This window comes from Podarcis filfolensis (assembly GCF_964270895.1).
Source record: "Podarcis filfolensis genome assembly, chromosome: 9".
NCBI lineage: Eukaryota > Metazoa > Chordata > Lepidosauria > Squamata > Lacertidae > Podarcis > Podarcis filfolensis.
The window spans coordinates 10,449,882-10,475,833 of NC_139610.1; the positions used below are offsets into that span (position 1 = coordinate 10,449,882).

At 40.0% G+C, this 25,952-nt stretch overlaps 1 protein-coding gene across 1 annotated transcript in view; it reads right to left on the bottom strand.

The window, feature by feature from the left end:
* DHX15 (DEAH-box helicase 15) overlaps window positions 1-25,952 on the bottom strand; it is a 46,075-nt gene that overhangs the window by 17,410 nt on the left and 2,713 nt on the right. The window contains exons 2-8 of the mRNA XM_083630359.1: window positions 18,941-19,283; window positions 11,793-11,986; window positions 10,512-10,671; window positions 9,863-10,081; window positions 3,225-3,392; window positions 2,478-2,564; window positions 1,686-1,835 (exon numbers count right to left, since the gene is read on the bottom strand). Of these exons, the coding sequence (XP_083486485.1) occupies window positions 1,686-1,835; window positions 2,478-2,564; window positions 3,225-3,392; window positions 9,863-10,081; window positions 10,512-10,671; window positions 11,793-11,986; window positions 18,941-19,283 (1,321 nt within the window). The remainder of the gene's footprint in view (window positions 1-1,685; window positions 1,836-2,477; window positions 2,565-3,224; window positions 3,393-9,862; window positions 10,082-10,511; window positions 10,672-11,792; window positions 11,987-18,940; window positions 19,284-25,952) is intronic.

Below are 25,952 nucleotides of genomic sequence, written 5' to 3' on the forward strand. Positions count from 1 at the left end.
TGGGTGTATTTGGGGAGAAAAACTTAACATCTGGCAATACAAAACATTTTGTGTCCAACATCTGCTAAAGAGATTGGAATATCATTTTAAAACAGAGCAAGTTAAACTTTACAATGAAATGGATATAAGACCTAGGTCATTTAAAAAAAATTAATGTTCAGAAAAGTATCTGGAAGTAAAATGATGACAAAACTACATAGCACATCTCAAAAACCATGCAAAATTATGTATACTTAAGTTATTCTATACTAGAAATGTAAAGAAAAGAAATGGGGACTTTATTTCAATTTATGCTGGCTTGTTCTTTTGCTAAGAAATAGTGGTCTAGTACAGGGCAATCAGGAATAAAGGCCCTTTTATACTGTTATTAATATTCCTATTTACAAAATCCATAAAGAGGCACTTCTACCTTGCTTGACAACAATGGCCACAATTGTTTATGCGAAGATCTGTGTATGTGTGTTTGCAATTGTTAAGTATTCAATGGTAAAGTTCCATGGGCATAAAACTACCACCAGTGATGTTCCCATTGGAAGCAGCCAGCAATTTAACTCAAAATACGTCAAACCAGAATTGGGTATTCTAGGGGAAAGACAGGGACTGGTTCATCGGGGAGGCTCCAGGATCAAGCCCTTCATTCATACCAGCCTGGAGCTTTATCATACTGAAAACCAAGGGAGAGAATTGCCCACACAAAAAGTATCCCTATGGGAGAAGGAGGCGGGAGGCAAGTCAGGGTACTTCCCTGAACCTCCTGCATCAACTGGCACAAACTAGCAGGACTTTGGCAGTAGCAGATGACTTGCTTCCTTGCACCCCACCTGAGACACACTCAGAATTGCACTGTACTTGAGATCAAGGCAAATGAAAATGTTGAATATCTTCAATCCGTGAAGCAGAAGTAGTATCAGAAGAGTAATATCACACTCAACAACCTTCCACAACCAAAATAATCTAACAAGGCTGGCAGTCAAGTCTTCTAGCATGATACATAGTTCGCAGCTCCAAAGGGAGACTATTACTATTTCTTTTGATGATGAATTTTTTTTAAAAAAAATTATACATCCTGTATTAAACTCTAGTGTGATAACTGGCTTCTAAAATACCGTATTTTGCACTCCATAAGACACTTTTTTCCTCCTAAAAAGTAAGGGGAAATGTCTGTGCGTCTTATGGAGCGCATGCGTGGGCCCTGGAGCCGAATTGCCCAGGGGCGAAAAGCAGATCATGCTCTCTTTTTTTGAAAAAGGGAAGTGGGTGTTGAAACAAAGACGCTGATAGTTTGCTGATCAGGGAGAGAGATAAGGGCCGCTAGAGATAAAGGAGGCTGCCTGGGAGGGGGGAGGCAAAAGCCCATGGATTTTTACATTGGGTCACCCCAAATTCACCATCAGATCACATAGCATGTCCATGGCTACAGCCTGCACCAAAAAAATCACCCACCCACTGTTGCGTGGGGCTGCAATGGCGCAAAAACGGATCCACATGGCTTCGCAGGATTTTTGCATTGGGCTACCCCAAACTCACCATCAAATCACATGTCTGTGGCCACAGCATGAACCACAAAAATCATACATCCACTGTTTCATTCAGAATATTTTTTTTCTTGTTTTCCTCTTCTAAAAACTAGATGCGTCTTATGGAGCAAAAAATATGGTAGATCTTTAAAAAAGGAATTTACGCACCTGCATCTCGGTTTTGTAAGCCTTCTCCGTATACAGTCGGAAGCACTTGCCTGGCCTAGTACGACCAGCACGACCAGCTCTTTGCTGAGCAGAAGCTTTACTTATTGCAGTCACCAAGAGAGACTCTACTCTTATACGAGGATTGTATACCTATTTGATGGAAGAGTTAAGTACAAACTAGTATGAGTACTGCACACTTCAAAGTTCAAATATGAAATACGTAGGAAGAAATCCATTCCAATAGGTGGCTTGTTAAACAAGGAACAAAACTAAGCCATATCTACTACCTATATCTACTACTATTTTGTTCACTTTCGAAGTAGATTCTACTAAGCAGGTTGGTGTCACAACTGGTTTTAAAAGCAAGAGAGAATGGCCTTTCACATGCTGCACTGGAGGTTTTGTAACTAAGTGTAACTCAATCCTCATTGACTCAGATAATCTTAGAGCTGGAAGGGACCCTGCAAATCATCTAGTCTAACCCCCTGTAACACAGGAATATGCAACTATCTCATACAGGACTCAAACCTGCAATCCTGGTGTTATCAGCACCATGTGCTATCAGAAATATTCTTCCAGAAACTGAGGACTGCTACAACATGAACTCTTATAGCACTGGCCTACTTGTCGCACAGCACTTGTACCTACTTTTTCTTCCACTTACGGAGCCACACATTTAACCCCGTTAACCATAAAAAGTAGAAAAGAAGACCAAAGACAGGTCAATTCTAAGTAATTCCATCTTAAGTTCGGGGGAAATAATCTAGCACGTATGAAAGAATCCATGTTTACCTTTTGCTTGGCAAATCCAGGATCAATGACAAACACAACGCCATCTATTGTCAATGATGTCTCAGCAATATTAGTTGACACAACTACCTGTTGAACGATAGAATAGAAAACTCTTCTGTGAATGATACAAACAGGGCAAAAATGTTGTATAGTGATCGCGCCTTGAAGCCTTTTCGTCGGGATTTCAAAGCCAATTCTCAAACTGCATATTCCCATACCAATGGCAACCCACTAAGCTTCTCCTTTTCCCACCCCTCTATTGAAGCTATTTCTAAAATTCTGCTTCACTGAAATCTTTTAAATCATGCATTTAAAGTTAATGCATTAATGATTACAAATTAAGTTCATTGATTTCTTTATTTTTAAAATTAAACAACATGATTCATTCCTGTTTACAGGACAAAGCTAAACGCTCTGATTGCCACGTGGAAGAAAAGAACACTGCGGAAATCACAAATGATGAACTTAAACATCACAGCACCCTAAAATCAGCTGGAAAGACACAAAGGGTGAGAGATGAGAAAGGAAACTGGACCACATTTCCCAAATATTAGATGTTTTAGCATGTGAAGTTCAAAGCTAAGTTCTTTTGCGATGCACAGTAACCAGATTACGGCAATATATGCCAAGCTATAAAATGTTTACAGTGTAATCCTATACATGTCTACTCTGAAATAAGTTCCACTGATTTCAATGTGACTAACTCTCACCTAAACGGGTATAGGATAATAGTGTTAATAACTTTACCTTTCGTCCTATTGCACCATTTGTTTTTTTTGGAGGGGGAGGCTCAAAAATCCTCTGTTGCTGCTGCGGCGGAAGTGTAGAATATAATGGAATGATTTTAATGTCACCAACTTCAGGGCCCAGATCATCAATTTCACGCTTTATCCTCTTACAGGCTTCATCTATTTCCTACACAAACAAGAGTCCATGAAAACTTTAAACTTTTTTTCCAGCTTAATGGCTATGAAAGCTTTAAAAAAAGAAGAAGACGACGACTTGCTACAAAACAAGTTATTTTTAAACTAATTTGGACATTTGTTGAATTTTCAATGGGACTTCCACAGCAGTCCAAGATGCCTCATAGTCTTTATTCCAATGAGCATAACAGCCTTATTTGCATTCAACACCCTTTTTCTTTTAGTCGTATTTCCTAATTAATTCTCTACAAATTGTACTAAAATTGAAATCTCTCACCCAGGAATATTAAACTGCACTCATGACCTTTTCAATTTTCAGAATCTAAAAGAAATTGATGTGCAAGATATTTTAAATAAGCCAATTAAGCTTTAATGTCACGTATCACTAATGCAATTATATGGAAGATTTGCTTCATTGTATCTAATGAGAACAAACACCTTTACAGTATAAACATAGATGCTCAAGAAACAGCCTCCTCTCAGTCCAAGTTAACATGGTTTATGAAAGACCTCAGAACTCTTACTAAAAATTGTTTTGTATCTTCCTATGTAGAAGGCTACACTGTTATTGAACTTCAAGGTATTTATCAACAAGCTAAGATATTACTAAAGTTCTGAGCAAGTCTCACCCATTAACCTATCCTATGGTGGGAAATACAGAAAAACATGAATTGTCACATTATTACTACATTATTTAATACTAAAACAGATAAAAAAGTAGCAGTAGTTTGTCTTAAACAAGACTAAAAGGCAAGATATAGTGAAGCATGAACCATGCACTTTATACAGAGAGCTGCTACAGAAATTATGGTTCTACCACTTATTTTCCAATCAAGACTTCAATGAAGATGTAGTTGTCTTTTGTTTCGTGTTCTATTCAACAATCTAGAATCACACCACCTACTGATCACTTTATACTTCAATAGAACTTGCTACAAAAAAAAAACAACACCTAAAATATTAAGAGGGGACTAGAAGGGCATGAATACCTTTTTGAAATCAGAAACCTTTTTTTAGTTTCTTAGTGCTTTCTTGCAAAAATGATTTCGATGTAAAAAGAAATACCTCTATCACTCTGGGTTAGGATGCCCCCTACTGGTCTACTAAACTAGAAACAAAAAATATACTTACCATGTAAAGCTATGGTTTAGGTATTTTGAGCTGCTGAAATGTTTAAAAAGTTCAGACAACTTTCTAGTTATGTCACAAAAATAGTTTCAAAACAGGTGAAGCCAAAACCCAATAAACTTATGATATATATCCAGTAACATGCAAAGTTTGTTAGCCTCATAGTAATTTGCTACAGATCAGAAACAATGCCATGAATTCTAATATCTAATATACAATGGGTATAATATACAATGGGTATATTATGTGTTCTAATTACAGTGACTGCATACTGTGACCACATTAGTTCAAATGCATCAGACAGTGTGGTTAAGATTATTTGGTGGAAACCAAGACTCTATATAAAAGCGCTCACTCAACAGACATGTTCAATACTTAAAATATTAAAACAGAAGAATTTGAACTTTCCATTTTAGAATGTGGAAATCACCGTAGTAGGTTTGTAAAACCTAATAGATGTCAGATTAAAAGAACACAAAATATGAATTCAAAATGGGCAGGGAGGTAGTTTCACGGTTAATGACCAGATGATCTTATAGTAAGTTCAGTTCTCCTAATATGTGCTGGAATCAGAGCAAGATTCTACTGTTTGCTTTTTTGGATAGCCATAGAATCTGCTAGGAAACAAAAATAAGAGGTCACAGCAAGCCCCCTCAATTACTGACTGGGTTGGGTCCTGCCAGTGCTGCTACAGAAAAGAGCAAAGGCACTATTGGAATAGCAAGTGCTACTATGAACAAGCATCTTTCTTCCACAGCTCACAGTGGAAAACAGGGCCACCAAAGCTACGACATAGGACTCTCTGCACTTCCAAGAAAGGTTGCTAAGCAACAGTGACAGACTCTTAAGATATTTGTTTCTTCTGGGCACACCAGTGAGCTGAAGTGTTGGCTCCCCAAGGAGAATGGAAGGAAAGTATTTTGCTCAGCAGCCTTTTCTTCCTGTGTGACACTTTGAGGAGCGTCTGTACTTCTACTCTGTTGACCAGCAACCACAAAGTTTCCAATTCCAGGACACCTCAACTATGGAGAACAAGGCTGAAGAAGAAGTCCCAGCCTTGAAGTAATTCACATTATTACACATCAGCATGTGAACATGCTGGTTTGTACCTGACATTTAAATAAAATGCCCATTTACATATGCAGCACCCGTCTATAGTAGCTCAAAGCTTCTGACATCGGAAGTCGATATTATCAACTATATTGGATGGGAAGACAGGAAATGATAAGAACCCAAAGCAATAACAACAAACCACAGTAGGATATGAGACTTTTTGCAAAAAGCTAAGGCGTTTCTCACAAGGAGATCTTTGGAAGTCCTTCGAAATAGCGTTAAATTTTTTGTCCAGATTCATTTTGCCCACGGGATTTGGCTAATCAAGAATAGCTTCAAATGCAATGTTCTGTACTTGGGGATACACCTGAGTATAGGCATGGAAACAGTGACAGTGCTCCCAATTCCAAGCATGTAAAAGGCACAAGCTGCAAATATACACATAATAGCCTTTCACAGCTGACACGCTGTGCATACATTTGAATATGTATAGCCAGGTGGAAAGTGTTGCCGCAGAAGCCCCCTAACAGGTAACAGAATACAACTAGAGCAGTGTTTCCTAAACTGCAGCCCAAGTGACCACAAGCAGTCTAATGCTCTTGTCTTACCAACCACCTGAAAGAACATGCTGAAAAGCAGTTCTTTTTGTAAAGCCTTTGAAAAGGCACCATCAGAGCAATTGACACTGTGAGCAACTGTCTCGTGTAATGGCCGCCACAAAGGTCTTTCAAGCAACCTACCATGCGGCTGTTGCAGTTTAAGAATCAATGGACTAGTAGTAATTTGACTGCTACACGATCTCTAACAATGCCTTCCCTCTCTTCATACTGTGAGCTCTGTCTTTTGGCTGAAGTACATAATACCAGCTATACCACAGTGCAGAAGCAGCCAAATTTTAATTCAGATTTTTTTCCCCTGCTGTCTTCCCACATGACAGTCATAACATAAAAGAATATCTATATAGGAAAATGGTTCAGAATATAATAAAAAGATTAAGACTATCTGGACTAAAGGTTACTTTTTATAACAGTAATTAGCCTCTCCTAACCTCTAAATCGATCATAAAATCAATGGAGAATTAATTATTATGTAGTGTATATGTAATTCCTTGGGTTTCAACTCCACCAAGGATGGAAATATAGTTAAGGTTTCTATAGATACTTCAATCTGCCATCAAATAAATGCCTTTTGTCTTCAGCTGCAGCAGAATACATTAGTTAACTGTCAGAACACATTAGTGTTAGTCCTAAACATACTTAGGGCTACTGTGTTAGTACAGGTGCTTCCTTGGAAAGTTAAAAATGGGAAGATGCAACTGAACATTTGGACAACTGAAATGGCTTGCTTATGTGTCTAGTTGTAATGAGTACACAAGGGTGCAGTATGGAAAGCAAGTCATTTGCTAGGCAATTTAAAGCAACGGAAGAAATCTTCGCAGTATATCCATCTCTCTTGCGGTTTACATTAAAGAGCAGTGCATAAGCTGAACGGTCAATTCACTTTCTACACATGTTTTTACAAAAAGATTTATTCCTCAGGTCCTACTTTGCCTTTACTGTAGTTGTTTGTGCAGGATGTTTCTTGTCTTGCTGCTAGCCACATACAATTTAGAAAAACGTTACAAATTTCAAACTGTCTTTCTGAAAGTCTCTTCTGACATACATGCTTACAATGTTTGACAAATGAAGCAACTGCACATCTAAAGTTTGAAGCAGCAAAGCCAACATGTCTCATGGGCATATGTTTTTATCAGCAGCACATTAGAGCAATCCTGTCTATTAATTCAAAAATCAGCAGAGTACACAAAATAAAGCTATTTTCTTGCACCTCCAGGTTGTGTCGTGAAGTATTACCGGCAAAGCACAACCTGTTATATTGAAATTTATTTTTACTGTCACACAGCTGACTGTGCTAAGGTGAATCTGTTCCATTTGATCCAGGAGGAAGAAATGTGGTTTACAGATATTGCTCCAAATCAGGGCCCTAGCCAAACCTGCTCCAGATCTTCCAGTATCTGCAGGACATTAAAGGCTAGTGCGGCTTTTTATACTGCGTATCTCTAGCACAGCTAAGTCTGAAATAGCTGCAACAGACTACAAGATCTAGGGATCTGTACATTCCTTCTGACATTTTATATGAAGGTGAGCACAGCCCCCTAATCAAAAAGAAATGGCTACAACCGATCAAGAACTTTTTCAGCAACTACAACTGCAGAAGGTGGCATGTCAGGGAGGGAAATACTAATACTGTGCTGAATGCAACTCCCAAAAACAACATCTTCTTTTACACCTTGTCCCTGTGCACCAGAGCCAGGGTTCACTTTTGCAACGGGTTCTGCAATCACATTGCTGGAACGTTGGAGAAATGGGAGTTCCACACACCAGGCTCTTTATCCCTTTAGCTTCTTTCACGCGGAAAGAATATACGAAGAAGCATACAGCTCACCTCACACGGAGAGAGCAATTGAATTGCTGTTTCATGTGTCCAGCCAGTCAGGAGCACAGCTTCTTTAACTGGGGGAAACCATACTGCTGAATCAAATGACTAAGGACACTGGTGACTGCTCCCAACTCAGATGTGCCAGCATGCAGCAAGAGACTTAAGTTAATGAAAGCCGTAGGGGAGGGATACCTCAGCACATTCACTACTATCTACAATCACACAGTGAACCACAGAAACTGCCACCGTAAAGCACTCCACGTCCCGCCTCAATATTCCAAGACTGTGGATAGGGATTGCAGATATTTTGTCAAGCAGAAAACGTTCAGGTTTTCCCACTTCAATTGCATCCTACTATCTTGTTGCAGAGAAAGTAGCAACTTGGATTCCTCAAGTATTAAGTTAGAACAGAAAGAAAAAGGAATTTCATTATGGGTCATTTTATAATACAGGATGGATTCCTCCTGATCCCATCTGCAACCTAGTGGGATGATCTGGGCCAAATACTGGACTGCGAGGACGTTGTGAAATAGAAAATATGTGGGAATCTCTGTTGCAGAACAGTGAAAAATTGATAATTTTAATCTCTGCCAGATTTCTAATTGATTTCTTATTTCCATGTTCTTATGTAATTATCCTTGAACAAATTAATATTCTTCGTTGTTATATAAATCCCCGGATATTTTATCTTTTTTACAATTTGAAGACCACTTGCTTTTCGAAATTCTTTTTCTCCAATTCATTCATATTTTTTACCATTATCTTTGTTTTGTCTTTGTTTAATTTAAATCCTGCTACCCTTCCAAATTCTTCCATCTTCTGTAAGAATTTATTTATACTATTTATCGGATTTTCCACTATTACTATTTTAAACTGTTTTCAAATTGTCTTTGACTTCCTCCAAATTAAGTACATGCAATAGCATTATTTCACAGCTGTGCTGCTGATTCCGCGGTCAGATCAGGACTTTGGGGAAGTCACCATATTCAGAGCACAACATCATTTGCTTTGTCTATATGTTCTCTGTATCTGTTTTTAGAGTACAAAGAGGATATAACAACTGAAACCTCACATGAATAAGGGATTTGCTTACAGGAACTAGATGAGGTAGTTTAGAAGTGGAAAACACTGAGTTTACTGCAAGAAGACAGAATTGAACAGATATGCTACACACAGTTTACACATTTAGAACCTTTGAAAAGTGGCCTGCATGCACATCACCTTAAATAATAACACTACACACCTAGAAAGGTTTAAAGAGGGCAATCAGCAAATTAGAAACTTTTACAGAAATAGAAATCTCTTTTCCAATCTTGCCTTTTAAAAGCAATCTTTTGTTTAGATTGGTTATAAATTTATTTGGGGTAACATGCACAAATTTCATCCCACTAGTGAAACAGCTATTCTGCAAGGGGGAAACCTTCTGAATGTAACAATGAAATCTGAGGTGTTACATTTGTGAAGTATATTCATAGATAGCCTCTTATGACTTTGATTCCAGTAAATGCAACGTTTTGAAATGAAAACTTTTAAATAATTTTTAAAAACCCTCTTGATTATAAAGTCCTGAGCAGGTGCTAGCTATGAGGTTATGCAAAAATTAATAAAGAGGAAGCACATTCTCCTTGAGACGCAAGTACTATTTTTCTCAGTCTACATTTTAACTACTGTTTGTCCATTTAGTGTATTTCAACTGTAATCCACACAGAGCTTTTCTTATGAAACTTTTCTCATGAAACTGCTGAAAAATAAGTAGTTAGTAACTCCTAAGAGAAAATACTTTTTTAATATGGAGCAAAAACCTCATGTGCAACCTTTATGAGAAAAACATCTCAGAAATACCTCTTGTCCAGTAAGAAAAAGTAGAAGATCTCCTTCCTCCTCTTCACACATATGAATCTGGATTACTGTACGAATAGCTGCCTCCAGGTAATCCCTTTCCGGTTCTGGGGTATAAAAGATCTCCACAGGATGCGTACGGCCAGGAATAGTGAGGAGAGGACAGTTGTCAAAGTAAATCTGAAATTTGCCAGCATCAAGAGTTGCACTCATAACTATAACCTGCAATATTAAAGGGGAAAGGTGTTATTTGGAAGCTGGCTCCCACATACCAATTCTTAGGTACACTAAAATGCAACGTGAATATCAAAACCAACATGATCACACCGTCACGTTCGCATTTGCTTAAGTTACTATCCTATGTACACTCACTTGGGAATTCATTGAGACTTGCTTTTGAATAAATACACACAGCATAGTACTGTGTGTTTAATAAAGCAAACATTGGGGAAGAAAGGGGTGAACAAAGTTGCTATAATATTACTTATAACCTAAGGTTTTCCATGAATTATGAAAGTTCCCACTATGAACAAATTTCAAGCACACATACAAAATGCAAACCTTATTTAACCATGTGCAAAGCAATCCAGTAGTGAGAACATCTTCTACAAATGCGTTTTCCAACATTCTACATTTGATATATACTACTGACCTTTAAATCAGATCTTTGCCTTACAACCTCTTTTAGAACTCCCATCAAAATATCGGTAGCCAGTGTTCTTTCATGGGCTTCGTCAAGAATTATTACTCCATAACGTTCCAGCAAAGGGTCATTCATAGCTTCACGTAGTAACATACCATCAGTCATGTACCTGAACAGGAAACCAATATTTTAATCCCAGATACAGGATGTTTTTCTTCTTCCCTTACTTCGTACAGAAAAAGCTCTTAACTTTCTCCTGTCTGCTTCTTCCTGAACTTGGAAGGATTAAACTGCACACAGTCCAATGTTTTTTGTCAGTGTTAGCACCACACTTACTCTGTTTCCCTTGCAATCTTGGTTGATATAGTCATGAGTTAATAATGTTAATAACGGCAGCAAGGTATGTCTAGCTGCTTAGGGAAAGTGCAATGTCATTGCCAGCTTTCCTGTTTGACAGTGATGAAAGCAAGAAATACCACACAGATCCCTCTCTATCACAACCATATTTATGGTACAGTATATATACCAACCAACTAAAAATTACAGGGTAGACCTCTTTTATCCCTTGCACAGAATTTGTGCATTTTTCTTTAGCCTAGCCATTAAAAACACACTGCAGACACCCCAGGTCAATGGTCTTTGTAGTTCTGAGAGGAAATACTTGTCTGCTTTTGGAGAATGTAAACTTATCTGTGCTGAGTGGAACCTATCCGCTTGTGCTGCAGCAAGTGTCTCTGTTCTGGGCCAGAACAATGAGTCATATAGAGATGCAGCAAGTAGTTACCTCTGTGGATAGGTACATGGGTCTCAAAAGAAACCTCTAATTTGTTTTTTCCTCACTGCACTCCCACCGTTCTCTCATAGCACAGTGTTTGGGAACTGCTGTTCTAGCCTCATTTCTTTCTTTCTTTCTTTCTTTCTTTCTTTCTTTCTTTCTTTTTATAACCCTCATCTCTTTGCATTCACGCAAGGAAACCCATAGTACATGCAGGTTTTGAACATAGCTTTTCCCCTTTAAAAGCCATGGAACCAGAGAACAGGTTCAGAGAACCTCCAGGAACAGACTGGGTGGTCTGAGAGACACCATGGTCAAATAAATGTGATATACTGTACTACAGCATAATGTAGTTGTTACTTTCTACATGCACTGAATAGAACAGACATATGAATGCTCAAAGCTCTTCCCAAGCTGAGATGTCTCCCTGGGATATAAGCTAGCGAGCAAGCAATTTCGAAAGCCTCTCCTCCCAAGATGGATGATTTTTGGAAAAGGTGGCATTCAATACTTACTTCAGAATAGTTTTTGCACTACTGCAGTCTTCAAATCGAATAGAGTACCCAACTTCTTGTCCTAACATGACATCCATCTCATCAGCAACACGCTGGGCCACACTCATTGCGGCAACTCTTCTGGGCTGGGTACAAGCAACACCTCTCTTTGGCCCCGGCAGTGACCGCATATAATCAACGCACCACTGAGGAATCTATCAGGAAAAATCTTCGGTATATTATTTATATTTCTAAAATGTATCAGAGTTGTTAAATGATAAATACAAATAGGCCCTTATTCAAGAAGCTTGTATTAAACTGACACAAGCAGGGAAGAAACGGGCAACAGTCATAGGAACTTGTGTTCAATGCACATTAAAATGACCAAATATAATAGCCACCAGTGACTATGAAACTAAGTGCTGAAGTGTTTCACTTAGCCTCCATATTTACTGAAGATAAATATCAGTCTTTCAGACAGTTACTATTCAAAGAAAGTGTAAATCTATGACAAAGCATTCCGCTTGCAACTCCAATAGCTAAAAAATTGGATCATATTACTGTGAAAAGTTGTACACTAATATGAAAAGAAGTGCTTCTGTAAAAGGGTAAAAGATAAGACATTTTAAAAGATACTAAGGTAACTGGTTTAGTACAGCCTAACAAGAGATAAACTAGGATACACAGTAACAAAAGGGACATAGAATTTTTTTTAACCCAATTAAATGAACTCAAAAGCAAAGTACTAATTTTTTCCCCAGTGTCTACTTTGTTTAACCTCCAACCACTGAATGCAATGCTATTTCATACAAGAGCATCAGCATGTAAAACACACAACTTCTCTCAAATACAAACAGAATATAATGGGTTCAAATCAATGTGGCTCAAAAATCTGCAGGTTTTGGGGTGTGAATGGTATGTTTAATGCCATTTTGAAAGCTGCTTTTAGAAACAGAGTACAGTGGTGCCTCGCAAGATGAAAAGAATCCATTCTGCGAGTCTCTTCGTCTAGCGGTTTTTTCGTCTTGCGAAGCAAGCCCATTGGCGGATTAGCGCTATTAGCGCTATTAGCGGCTTAGAAAAAGGGGGGGAAGGAAAAAAACCCCGCAGGAACTCGCAAGACATTTTCGTCTTGCGAAGCAAGCCCATAGGAAATTCGTTTTGCGAAGCACCTCCAAAACGGAAAACTCTTTCGTCTAGCGAGTTTTCCGTCTTGTGAGGCATTCGTCTTGCGGGGCACCACCGTATTATACATTCATCTTTGAGACAAGTGGCTGTTGAACTGAGAGAGGAGAGGCAGAGGACTGCATGCAGCGCTAAATTCCTATTTAAGACAGTCAGAGGAGGAGGAGCAATAAAAGAAGACATATTCCCCAATTTCATATAAACGACTACCTTGTATCTATCTTGACTATGCAAAAATGCAGTGATAGGAATTTGAAGCTTTACCTGAATTAAGCTGTTTCATATTGATGTTCTGCGGGGACTAAGCAAAGTAGCTTTAAACTACAGAGACCTAATGGTGATGCTACAGCCAACAACTAAAGATAAACCGTCATGATCTTTAAGTGACTGCTTCAAGAAGAGAAGATACACATTTTCATTTTATGACCCCTAATGCTTCAATACATGAGCAAGGAAGATGAAAGATGTGAACTAAAATAACTTAATGCAACTCGGGTACTCAATCCGCTGGCAAGTACTTGGAAAATGTCCTGATTAAACTGGAGACCATATCAAGTGAGGATTCCAATGAATGCTTAATCCTACAGTTAAGAACATCCTGGCTACCACCCTTTGGTTAACAAGATCTTCCCTAGTGGTGGAAAAATCTGCTATAGCCTCTTTCTAGCAAGCTAAGGAGAGCTTTCAGCTATGCAATTTTCTATACATTTCCTCTAGCATTCTTTCGAGAGGAAAAACAATCGTATCCCATATAAAGATTACAGGAGACTGAATTACTCTAGTCTTATTACTTATATGCTCCTGGATAAGGAGATTTGACACAAATGATTGGCAAGCACTATTGACAAAATGAAATCCTGACTTGTGGCAAAAAAGAATGAATGCCTGATCTATCTGCTATATTTGTTGTTGTGTTTGCGCATTTGAAAATAACTTTAAATGTGGCTATTATGAAAGCAGGTGTTATACCCTGTCAGTTCACTGAGGCAGTGTGTGTTCCTAAAACCAACAGGCTGGCCATTTAAGACATAGCTACAAACAGCAAGCCAGAACAAAAGCTATAATATCAATTAGGGATATGTTTTTGGCAATGGTTTAGTCTAGTGCAATTATGCAAGAGTTTTTGCAGAGCTGCATGAAGATTACTTTAGGACAGATACCCTGTCAAACTAATATGTCAAAATAAAATCCAAATATTGCTGTAAGGATCCCAACTATTATTATTACTAACATAATTTATTTATCACTTTTCAGGCAGACCTTGCTAAGCACTTCACATAAGGTATTATACAACTTACCACACTACTTTCACATTAGGTATCTATAGTGTGGAATTCCCAAGCTTCATTCACTTTTTACTGTATATCCACACAACAGTGTCATCTAATCACTGTCATTCTGTATCGCCCCCGAGGTTCTTCTATCTTTTTTCAGACTGGAAGAAAGCCTGCCCTTTTTTAGAAGAATGGAAGAGTGGTTCAATCTCCACTTTAAGTGTTACTCTTCTGTCTTTTCCAAAGCGCTGTTTAAGAGGTGGGAAGTGACATTTCCGGAAATAAATGCCATTTTATTTTTTAAAAACCAATTTTTAAATTTCCGCTGAAACACTTTATGAAAGAGAAGTGCAGTGCTATAATACCCTGCTGCTATAGCGGTAATTTATGATGCAAGAGCATTTAATCAATTTAATTACTGATTAAAGGGGGGGTGATGGCACCTAGCATGCATGTTCTACTGTATGTGTGTTGAACCTCAAATGGCTTGATCTACAGCAGAATGTCATGGTGTGGACAGAACATACAGTGTAATGTACACACTGAAAAAGTGCATACTTCTGGTAGCCACCCATCTGGAGGCAGCCTAGGCAGCTGGCACGACCGTCACACAATGAGTCTTGAAATAAAAATATGACAAGCATAAGGAATTACTCACTCACAAAACTTAGCACCACTAGAAAACATCAGTCTAGTGAGAAGAGTATTGGGCTGGAATCAGGGGGACAGGCCCAAATCCTCACTCTGCCATGAAGATCATTAAGAATTTTTGGTTCCACTCTTAACAAAACCTGCATCACATGTTACCACTCGGCAAACCATCATCTGGACCCTGATTCTTTGCTGTATTTCCATTTAATGGAAGCTAGATGCCTCCACAAGAAAGAAAAGGCTAAATTGTTCCGAATTCATCAAAGAATGCAGAAGACGAATAGCTTTGATAGTCACTTTGATAGTCGTAACATCCTAGCCTATAATAAAATATGTACTGTATTTTAGATACCCAAGATGTTAGACCCTGATGACTCTTTAACAAGAACACAAATATTCACTGTATCATACTTTTCCTCTTTGTTTTAGAGCCGAGTTCTTTCCTACAAAACTGATTCTTCACCTTTTTTTGGAATAACAATTTGCAGTAATATCTACAATCTATGGCTCAAAAAGTCCATGTGTAAGTTATTGGTTTGTGAACAGGTTAAAATAAAAATAAAAAACAAAGGGGGAAGAAAGATTGAACAGGTAACATTCAATACCACGTAGCTAAAATGCCCATGAGGAACCCTTGTGGTTGTGCTTAGATTAAGTATGAGTAATACTCATTTTTCCTATATGTTACCCATGAAACAGTATAAAGTGTTAGTATATTGACTCAAAGTTAAGATAATAATTTATGCTTAAATTTAAATTTAGATCAACCAGCTTGAGCCAAATGCTGATGAGGGGGATTGTTCATTTTCTGAAATACTGGCATATGTTATGAAATTTTAAACCACATAAGAGGAAAGCCGTCTTTCTTGATCTGTCCACATGTCAACTGTATTTTATTTTTTAATCTCTCAAGGACGGCTGTTTCCCAAACTGTTTTGTACCAATTGTCTATCGTTCTACCAGAAAGGTCTTTCCATTATCTGGTTATGTTGCATCTCACCACTTGTAATAAATGACTTATTAATTCTTTATTATGTAAATCCAGACTGTTGTCTTCAAATGCATTTAATAAAGCTAATTCTGGTTCAACTTCTATTTTTTGTTATTTTATTAATGTACTGAAGTATCAAATTCCAGAAAGGTTGAACTTCTGTATATTCCCACATGTGGAGATATATAACGTGTGTGGGGCAGCCCCTCCAGTTATGTGGCGAGGCGCTGGGATGGATTACTGTCAGCTGGATTGTTGCTGTTGTTGTTTAGTCATTTAGTCATGTCCAACTCTTCATGACTCCATGGACCAGAGCACGCCAGGCACTCCTGTCTTCCACTGCCTCCCGCAGTTTGGTCAAACTCATGTTCGTAGGTTCGAGAACACTGTCCAACCATCTCGTCCCCTTCTCCTTGTGCCCTCCATCTTTCCCAACATCAGGGTCTTTTCCAGGGAGTCTTCTCTTCTCATGAGGTGGCCAAAGTATGGGAGCCTCAGCTTCACAATCTGTCCTTCCAGTGAGCACTCAGGGCTGATTTCCTTAAGAATGGATGTTTCATCTTCTTGCAGTCCATGGGACTCTCAAGAGTCTCCTCCAGCACCATAAATCAAAAGCATCAATTCTTCGGTGATCAGCCTTCTTTATGGTCCAGCTCTCAATGCACTGAGTAGAATTCTATGTAGATTGTGGGTGTTACATCTAGACCTTATTCTCAGAAGGAATTTGCAAGTCTTTCAAATAAGGCTATTGGTCTTGTGGCTGCCTTACTGATAATTGGGTTAGCCAAAACAGTGAAGATTTAGTCCATATTTCTTGGTCTCATGTTGGTTGCTGTTGTTGTTGGCATCCGTCTGTCTTAGGAAGCAGGACATAGGAATCTGCTTGGTGTGTTGTAGTGGTCTCCTGGGCTGTTACGTGTCAGGCTTTTGCGAGATCTTTTTCTCCTGTTTGCATCCTCCCAACCTCCATTGGAAAGGTCAGAGTGTTCCTTCTTCCACTGCCTCTCCTAGCTGCCATGCCAGAGGCAGGTTGATTCCAAGACTGTTGAGGAGATCTGTTGCTCGGAGTCTATTTGTTGCTTTGAGCTGTGCTGCTCCTCTCATGATGATAAGACAGAAGGAAAAGCCCAAACATTACTTAATTCCAGCTTATTGTTTAATCATGCAAGCACAGAGAGTTTTTCCTTTTCTTGAGTGTTCCAAAATCCAGTTCCTCCATCACCGCAACTGGGCTGTTTTTATATGTTATGGGTATTAGGTTTCTCCATTTATTCCACATTTCCTCCTTCTTGTAACGGGCAAAGCAGACAATTACATCATGAGGGGAGCTCCCTCTCTCAGTTTGGGTTCAAGTGCTCTGTGTACCCATTCAAAATAATCAGCCGAGATTATGAGGTCTGGAAGCAGTGATTTAGGCCAAGAGGCAATAAACTGTGCAGGATCATTCACTCTCTTCCACTCCCTCTTCAGAAGAATGAAAACGTAAATTAATTCTCCTATTTTTATTTTCTGCATCTTCGTATATCTATATTTTCTTTTTGCAATTCTTTGAACTTTTTATCATAGATTTGCCTTAATCTTTTGTTGCTGCAGTTGTTTCCATTAAGGAGTAAAGCCTCTTGTTACATTCTGCCAGTTTCGTTTCCATTGGAAGCACTGCGTAGTTCTTTCTGAGTATTTTATGGCTCCTTTATGGCTTCTTGTTGGGCTGCAAATTCCTCTCTTAAGACATTGTTACCATTTTCTTTCTCCAGTGAGGAAGACACCTCTTTCGAGAGAGGTGCCATCTTGGCTTCGGCCTGCATTAGTGTCCTTGGGGAAGTGAGCTTTCTATCTATGTGCAGAAAGAATTGAGTGAGGCCTTTCATTTTCGGCTTTTCGGAATCCTTTTGAATTCCTCTCTCCTTTCTTCAAGGTTTGGGGTTTTTGGACAGCAGGCTCTTGCTCCAAGCTGTTGCTCTGGGCCTTGGAGTAGAGCTTAAAGTTTAAGCGGCCATATTCTTTCCTTCATGGCCATGCCCCAAAACTGATAGTTCTGAATGTACTGAGTATTAAGTACTGAAGCATTCCTTTACCAGCATATGTGGATGTTTTCTTAAGATTCATGCCTTGCAGAGAGTTGGACTAGATAACCCTCTTGGTCCCTTCCAACTCTACAATTCTATGATTCTGAATATCTCCCTTTGACAGACTACAAAGGGCCCAAGCACAGAAAATTCTTCACCACTGTCAGAAATCTCACTGATACCTATAGGGCCAATGGTTGCAAAGCTGATGAAATGAGATTTATATATAAATTGAAAATTAAGAGCAAATATACCAGAACATATTGTTCTTGTAACAAGTCTGTTTCTGTGTAGCATTTAAAATATTGTCCTTTATGTGAACTCCCAGAGAACAATGAGCCCTGCACCTATGACTTTTGAGAGCAGTATGTTCTCCACACCTGTATCAGCAACATAATTCTTTCTAGAGGATTAGATCTAACACTACTACAAACTAGACGGCAATCTACATAGGCAACAAACAGTCATTTTATACTGTCAAAGGATATAAAACAAAGCAATTCAGTTGCTATCAATGAATAAGAATTGGAATACATTGTTGTTTTTCCATTAAGCCAGTAGCCAGCTTCAGAAAAATACGGTTTGAGTAAGTGCCTTCCCATACTTTCTGACCATTATTCTAAGTCCACCACATCCAAATAACCAGAATAGCAGTTATTTGTAGATTAACACAGGCTTGTATTGAGCAATTCAAACATCACTGAACCTTTTATGAAAAGGTAACAGACCCTGAAGAGACAGACAGACTACCAGAGGTGGGGGAGGAGAGTGAAATCTCATTACATCATTTTCTAGTCATTAAGCAACTGAAAGGTTCATTAAACAGATCTTGCTCAAAAGGGTAAGACCTGTGATGTGTCACTGCACAGCGAATTTCGTTAAGGACACTGAAATATTGCTAGTACAACACTTAATACTTTCACAGAATCCTTCCAAACATTTAACACTTGCCGCACACCACAAAATCTTTACAAATGAATAAAGGTTGGAAAAATAACTTACCTGTGTTGTTTTGCCAGAACCTGTCTCACCAACAAGTACGAAAGACTGGTGTCTGATCAGAATATCAGTAAATCTTTCCTTATATTCCCAGACAGGGAGCTGAAGTCGTTTCTTTAAGATTTCATAGTAACGAGGTGTATGTGGTAGATTTGTAAATGGATTAATACCCTGTGGAAGGACAGCTGGCTTTAAAGGTGGCAACCCAACACCAGGAAGGAGTGCAGAATTGGTTGATGGGCGTAAATCCTTTTCCTTATCTCTTTCCCTGTCACGGTCTCTATCTCGATCCCTGTCACGGTCTTTGGACCGGTCATCACGATCCCGTTCACGATCTCGATCCTTCCTAAGTGATTTCCAGGACAAAGAAAGATAAGTTACATTGAAATAACCATAGTAAAGGCTCTCTATTACAAAATTTCCTTATTGGAAATAAACAAGCCCATGTTTCTATTGGTTCTAGATTACCTTTCCCTCTACGTAAGATATTCTAGAATGATTTGCCATGATGATGATAACCAAAGATAGACAAGTCATTCTGGGTTTTCAGAACAGCTTCGTCATGAACTAAGCCTATAAAAATTAGGATATTCAATTTCTGTTCTGCCTTGCTTTGCAAATCTGAAAATACCAATACAGGGCATGAAAGCTTTCTATTTGAAGCAGATAAGCACTCAGGAATTAAGTGCCAGGGTTTCAAACGCCCCAACCCCAGGAAATTCCTTCCACACTGACATCTGCCAAGGAACCTCCATATATCTACAACTGAATCCCAGGTAAGGCACATGATTCCTACAGGTGTTCTAGGGTGCACTATCAGGGCACTGGCCATGTTTCTTGGGCTTCACCATTGCTCCACATGAATGGAGAGCACATCTATAACACACCCAAAATTGCCTGTTTCAAGAGGCAATCTGCAGTGGTCTTGTGTTTAAGGCAAGCTGTCTGCAATCACTGGAGAAACGACTGAAAAGCATCCAAACTGGTCATATGGATATGTATATTATTGATATAAATCAAGTTTGATTTTTTTTCAATTCATGGATCTCTTGAACAATCCTGCATACTAAATTTGTTATAACAGAACATCCACATCCAACGACATACAGCCTATATACTACCTAGCACCACAATCCAAGAATTCTCGTAATGAAGACCATCTGCCTTTTCCACTCCAATTTGCTTAAAGACACAGGAGCAACTGTAAAATTAAGGATTTGTGTTTGGCTCTCTTTCCCCACTTCCAAGCCAAAGATGTCAGTGGAAGACACAATATGACAATGACACAGAAAAAGGAATCTTACCAGGGATATGGGATAGCATCTTTTGCAACAACTCCATGTTTTATGTATATGGTAGTATTGTGTGGAGCTATTCTCTGCTAATGCGGAAAAGAGTATCTGCTTCTAAGTAAAAATACTACTCATATAAGCAACCAGTTTTTGACAGCAGACTAGTGGTAGAAACAAAGAAGTTTTTAAATCTTACTACGAGTCTATACACCATAATAGACCAGCATAATATCAACAGCAATAGAATATGAGTGATGAGTACCGTATTTTTCACCCTATATGACGCACCGTCCCATAAGGCGCACCTAGTGTTTTTGGGGGGAAATAAAGGGGAAAAAATTATTTCCGCCCCCCCCCGGCGCGGGGCTGGGGCGGGGGAAGCCCGAGCTTCCCCCGACCCCAGCCCCCAAACAGGCAGCTCTCTGCAAGCCGTGGGAGCCCAGCGCTGGCTCCCGCTGCTTGCTGAGAGGTCCGCGAAGCCTGGACGCGCTGAGCTCAGTAAGCGCAGGCTTCAGCATGCAGGGAACTCTCTGCAAGCAGCGGGAGCGCTCCCGCTGCTTGCGGAGAGGTCCGCGAAGCCTGCATTCGCCCCATAGGACGCACACACATTTCCCCTTCATTTTTGGAGGGGAAAAAGTGCGTCCTATAGGGCGAAAAATACGGTATATCACTGGGTATCTTAGCAGTCAGACCCGGGGACGTTTTTATCCTCATCTTTCCAAACAGGGCTACTTTTAGTTATTTCCATAGATGTCGAAAGAGAGCCAGGAAATGAGAAAAGCTCAACAAAGTAGATAAAACAAAGAATCAGTGGTGGTGATGCTGTTAACTAACTATGATGGAGGCACAACCTAGTTCAACCCACCTCCTTCAAACCACTGGTGCATATTATATGTGGCATTAACTTCCAGGAAAATGCCTTTAGATTTAGATGGGAACATTTAATTTTCCATAAATATTTTGAACAATCAAAAAGTTGACCTGATTAATTAGGCAGCAGATGTTTTAACTTCTCTCTTGGCAAGTCTCATCTTAAAAGAGACTATTCTCTCAGACCAAAGAGGGAATTACCTAAGATTATGCTACTACAACACTCACATATACATGATCTAAAGGCAAGATTATGCTTATATTGCTATATAAATTCAACCAACTGACTAAGATGACCACCCTGCTTTAAATACAAGGGTTATGCACTGGTGATAGTATAGTATTGATTATTATTGATCAACTGATACTATAACTTCCTTTGATTTATTCTATAACATACATACATGCATACATACATACAAATATTGTTAGTGCTACTCCTTACTTTTTAGGTGGTGCGTAGTTACAAATGTGAAGTACGAAGTCCACTCTAGCTGTTTGCTGAAGCCATTTAAAGCAGTATTTCCAACCTGTGTGTCACAACCTGCTAGTTGGTTGCAATGCCTCTGCAAATGGGTTGCAGTCTTTAAAAGTATAACCCAGATAATTATGGCTTTTAATCCTTAACTGGTATGATGAATACCTCTTATAGCGTCTTGGCATATTATTTTTAAAAAGGTAAAGGGATATTATAATGCTGTATTGACACTTGTAACTGTACAGCAGAAAGGCTTGAGTCTTATATTTTAATGCTTGGCGACTGGCAGCAGATCTAGTAACAGTTCATCACAAGATACTCACACCATAAGAGGCAAGCTGTTATAGTCACTCAAAACAACTCCCCCTACAAGAACCTTGTGGCAAACTGTCACTGGATCTACTGCCAGGATTAGCCAATAGTTAAGTCAAGGGTAATTTGAAGTTTGCTTAGTTGAAATAAGAAATAATATCTTTATCTTATACATTAATAATGATCTGAGACTATGTCTCACAATCATCAAACCCCACACTGACCTACTTGTTGGCAAAATGAAAGCACAGCCATACCACTTACACTTGCCAAAATGGACTTTATAGTGAATAAAACTATTAAAAATATTCTAAGTTTGCTATATCTAGCACTGCCTGTGCAGCTGTATGTTTTAAGAATATTTTTATAGCTTATGAAGCAATATCTTGCTATCAGATGCTTGGTGTTCTTACACTCCTATAAAAAAACTGAATAATTTTGTAAGCACTATAAATATTTCAAAAAATTCCACATTAATAGGGGTGTTCAGTATTTTTTTTCTTGGATGCCTCAAGTAATGGCAACCTTGTAGTTAAAATGCACATAATCAATAGCCGCTGAAGACCGATGGTCAAAAATTCATGTGACAATAAAACAATGGGTCACTATGCCAAGCACATTTGGACTTGAGGGTCACCATACCAAGAAGGGACCCCACTGGCAGGAAACAAAACTACTTTGTGAGATCCACCTGCCAAGTGGTACATAAATATTTTAAATAAGCAAACTATATAGGACCAATTGCAGAAACTGCTCCACCTATACCAGCTTAGGTATGTATGGTCGTGTGCAACCAAAATGAGTAGACTCAGGACTTCTATTACAGGGGTCGGCAAAGCTTACTGGGTATGGGCCAGATCCTCCATGGGCCGGGCCGGTGCAATGCAACACCGGAAATTGCGTCTGCGCATATCCGCAGCGCCAAAAATCACTTCTGTGCATGCGCACACTGAAAATGGTGTCTGCGCAGAAGCTATTTCTGGCATCTGGGCATGCACAGAAGCGATTTCCAGTGCCACAATTTACTGCAGCAGATGGGGACTCACCGAGTGGGCGGCTCAGTTTGGGGGCAGCTCGCGGGCCGGTTAAACGACCTCCGTGGGCTGCTTCCGGCCCATGGGCCGCAGGTTAGGGACCCCTGTTCTATTAGTACAGCAGCACATCAACATTACCACATCAGTATGAACTACTGCAAACTATGGCATTGCCACATGCAATCCAAGTGGGTGAAGAGTCAATTACCCGCCTCTACATACCCACTTGTTCTGTTGAAACAGAATAGGAAATCATGGTTTCTCAGTAACACAAAGAACAACTGTGAGCCTTGGGGAAGTGTGATTCCTTTAAACTATGACTGGAGACCAAATGACGATTTGACACCACACTTTGATTTTGGCCTCTTTTCACTGGCCACTAAACTAGGAAGAGGAAACACTTTTCTGTCAAGGTCTGCATTCTCTCAAGGTAGAAGTGGGTGCAAAACCAGAGTAAAAAGTGGATGGGGTCATCTTTTCTTCCTTTCTCTGCCACCCGCTTTCCTTCTTTCTCTTCCCTTCCCCTCCTTTCCCAGCAGTTGCCAAAGGACCGCTTGCTCTTACCAGAGGTCTGAACTAATCACTTTCAGAGGATTTCCTATCCTCCTCCTACTGCACCATCCATTTCTGGTGTACCCCCCATATTTCCTCACCTTCCACTCTGGGCATCCCCAGAGGGAGAATTAGGCTGAGGACCACATGCAGCTCTTGGGACACAGCTTGCCCACGCCTGGGCAGACCACATTTCCCCCAAGTTCAATTATCCCAGGGAAAGGTGGTTTAAAATAAAATAGAAACTTTCAGTGTCCTCCTCACAGTTGCATAACAGAAGCTGCTTCCTTTTGCAGTGGGAAGGCATGCTCCCGGTGACTTGCTTTCATGGTGGGAACCATTACTTTTCCACTACATGTGGACTGCGTGAATACCAGCAACCAAATACAGTTATGGGTATGATCAAAACAGCCCATTTGCTCAGGGTGAATAACTAACATCTAACTACTAAGAAGCATCAGTTTTGTAAATCAGGATTGGGATACAGGTAAAAAAATAAATATTTAAAGCTATTTTTGTTCTGCTTTTCAGTCAAAAAAGGCTTCCATGATAAGGCAGTCCCTGTCCTAAGGCTTACTGTCTTTTAAGGCTTAGTGCCAAGTGGTGGCGCTGTGGGTTAAACCACAGAGCCTAGGACTTGCTGATCAGAAGTTCAGCAGTTTGAACCCAGCAACGGGGTGAGCGCCCGTTGCTCGGTCCCTGCTCCTGCCAACCTAGCAGTTCGAAAGCACGTCAAAGTGCAAGTAGATAAATAGGTATCACTCCGGCGGGAAGGTAAACGGCGTTTCCGTGCGCTGCTCTGGTTCACCAGAAGCGGCTTAGTCATGCTGGCCACATGACCCGGAAGCTGTACGCCGGCTCCCTCGGCCATTAAAGCGAGATGAGCGCCACAACCCCAGAGTCGGTCACGACCGGACCTAATGGTCAGGGGTCCCTTTACCCTACCCAAGTGCCAAGTACCTAGAATTGGGTCTGGTAGCACAACGGCAGCCAGCGCTAGGTCTTACCAACCTAGCAGCCATTTTCTCTACTAGCTGCAGCTTCTGGACTATCTTCAAGGGAAGCCCCATGAACACCACATTGCAGTAGTCCTGATGGGAGGTCACAAGAGCATGAACAACTGAAGCCAGGCTATCCCAACTTAAGAACAACAATAGCTGACAATCCAACTTAAGTTAATAAACTGAAATTGAATACTGCTAATTCAGCGACAGGGGACACAGTTGGTGCTGTGGTCTAAACCACAGAGCCTAGGGCTTGCTGATCGGAAGGTCGGTGGTTCAAATCCCCATGACGGGGTGAGCTCCCGTTGCTCGGTCCCTGCTCCTGCCAACCTAGCAGTTCAAAAACACGTCAAAGTGCAAGTAGATAAATAGGTACCGCTCCGGCGGGAAGGTAAACGGCGTTTCCGTGCACTGCTCTGGTTCGCCAGAAGCGGCTTAGTCATGCTGGCCACATGACCCGGAAGCTGTACGCCGGCTCCCTCAGCCAATAAAGCAAGATGAGCGCCACAACCCAGTCGTCCGTGACTGGACCTAACAGTCAGGAGTCCCTTTACGTCAGAGACACGATGAGTAGTGGTTCTCAGGTCAGAGAATGAGGCATTTTGGTTGTTCTAGATGGGATTGCACTCCCTCTGATGGAACAAACACACAGTGATCTCCACGGCAAAGAGTGCCTATTGCCAGCTTCCTCCACTATATAAACTGTGTCATTTTACTGAACAGGGATACCCCATGTTTAGACTACTGTGAAAGCCTTATGGGGCTTTCCTTATGGATGGTCCAGAGGCTGCAGCTGGTCCATAATGCCAGAGTCTGAGAGGTGGTCCTTGTGAAAACATATCAAGTTTATCCTCAGGGATCTGAACTGACTGCCTATTAGCCATTAAGCTGATTTCAAGATCATATTATATACTTACAAAGCCCTAAACAATTCTGGACCAGGTTACCTGAATGACTGAATCCTCCCCCTCACCCAACAGCTTGTTAAGAGCATTAAGTTTAAGATCAAATGGTTCCCAATTAGTCTTGCTACAACTTAATGATTTTTGGCTTGCGGTGATGCAGAGGTGAGCCTTTTTGTATTGGGGGCACTAGTGGTATGGAATATTCACACTGTTGAAATACAAAGACCCCCATCTGTATTGGCATTGCACTAGCTTTTCTCCATTTATGAAAAGATCTTTGCAGAATTATTATTATTATTATTAAAGGTTACCCCAACGCTTCCAGGACACAGTGTTACTGGCCTACCTCAAAAGAATTCATGGAGTCCTGATGACTGGCTTCAACATCAAACTATCAGTGTCAGGTATAACCAAGGCCCTGTGCAAAATCTGTGCAACACATGCTTTGCAACATATGAAAATGTTTCCGTTCATGAATAAAGTGACATTCAAAAGGAAAATGCCCAGTATATGCCATACAAACCTACAAAGAACAACATAATATCCATATCCTGGCTGTGTTGTGGAT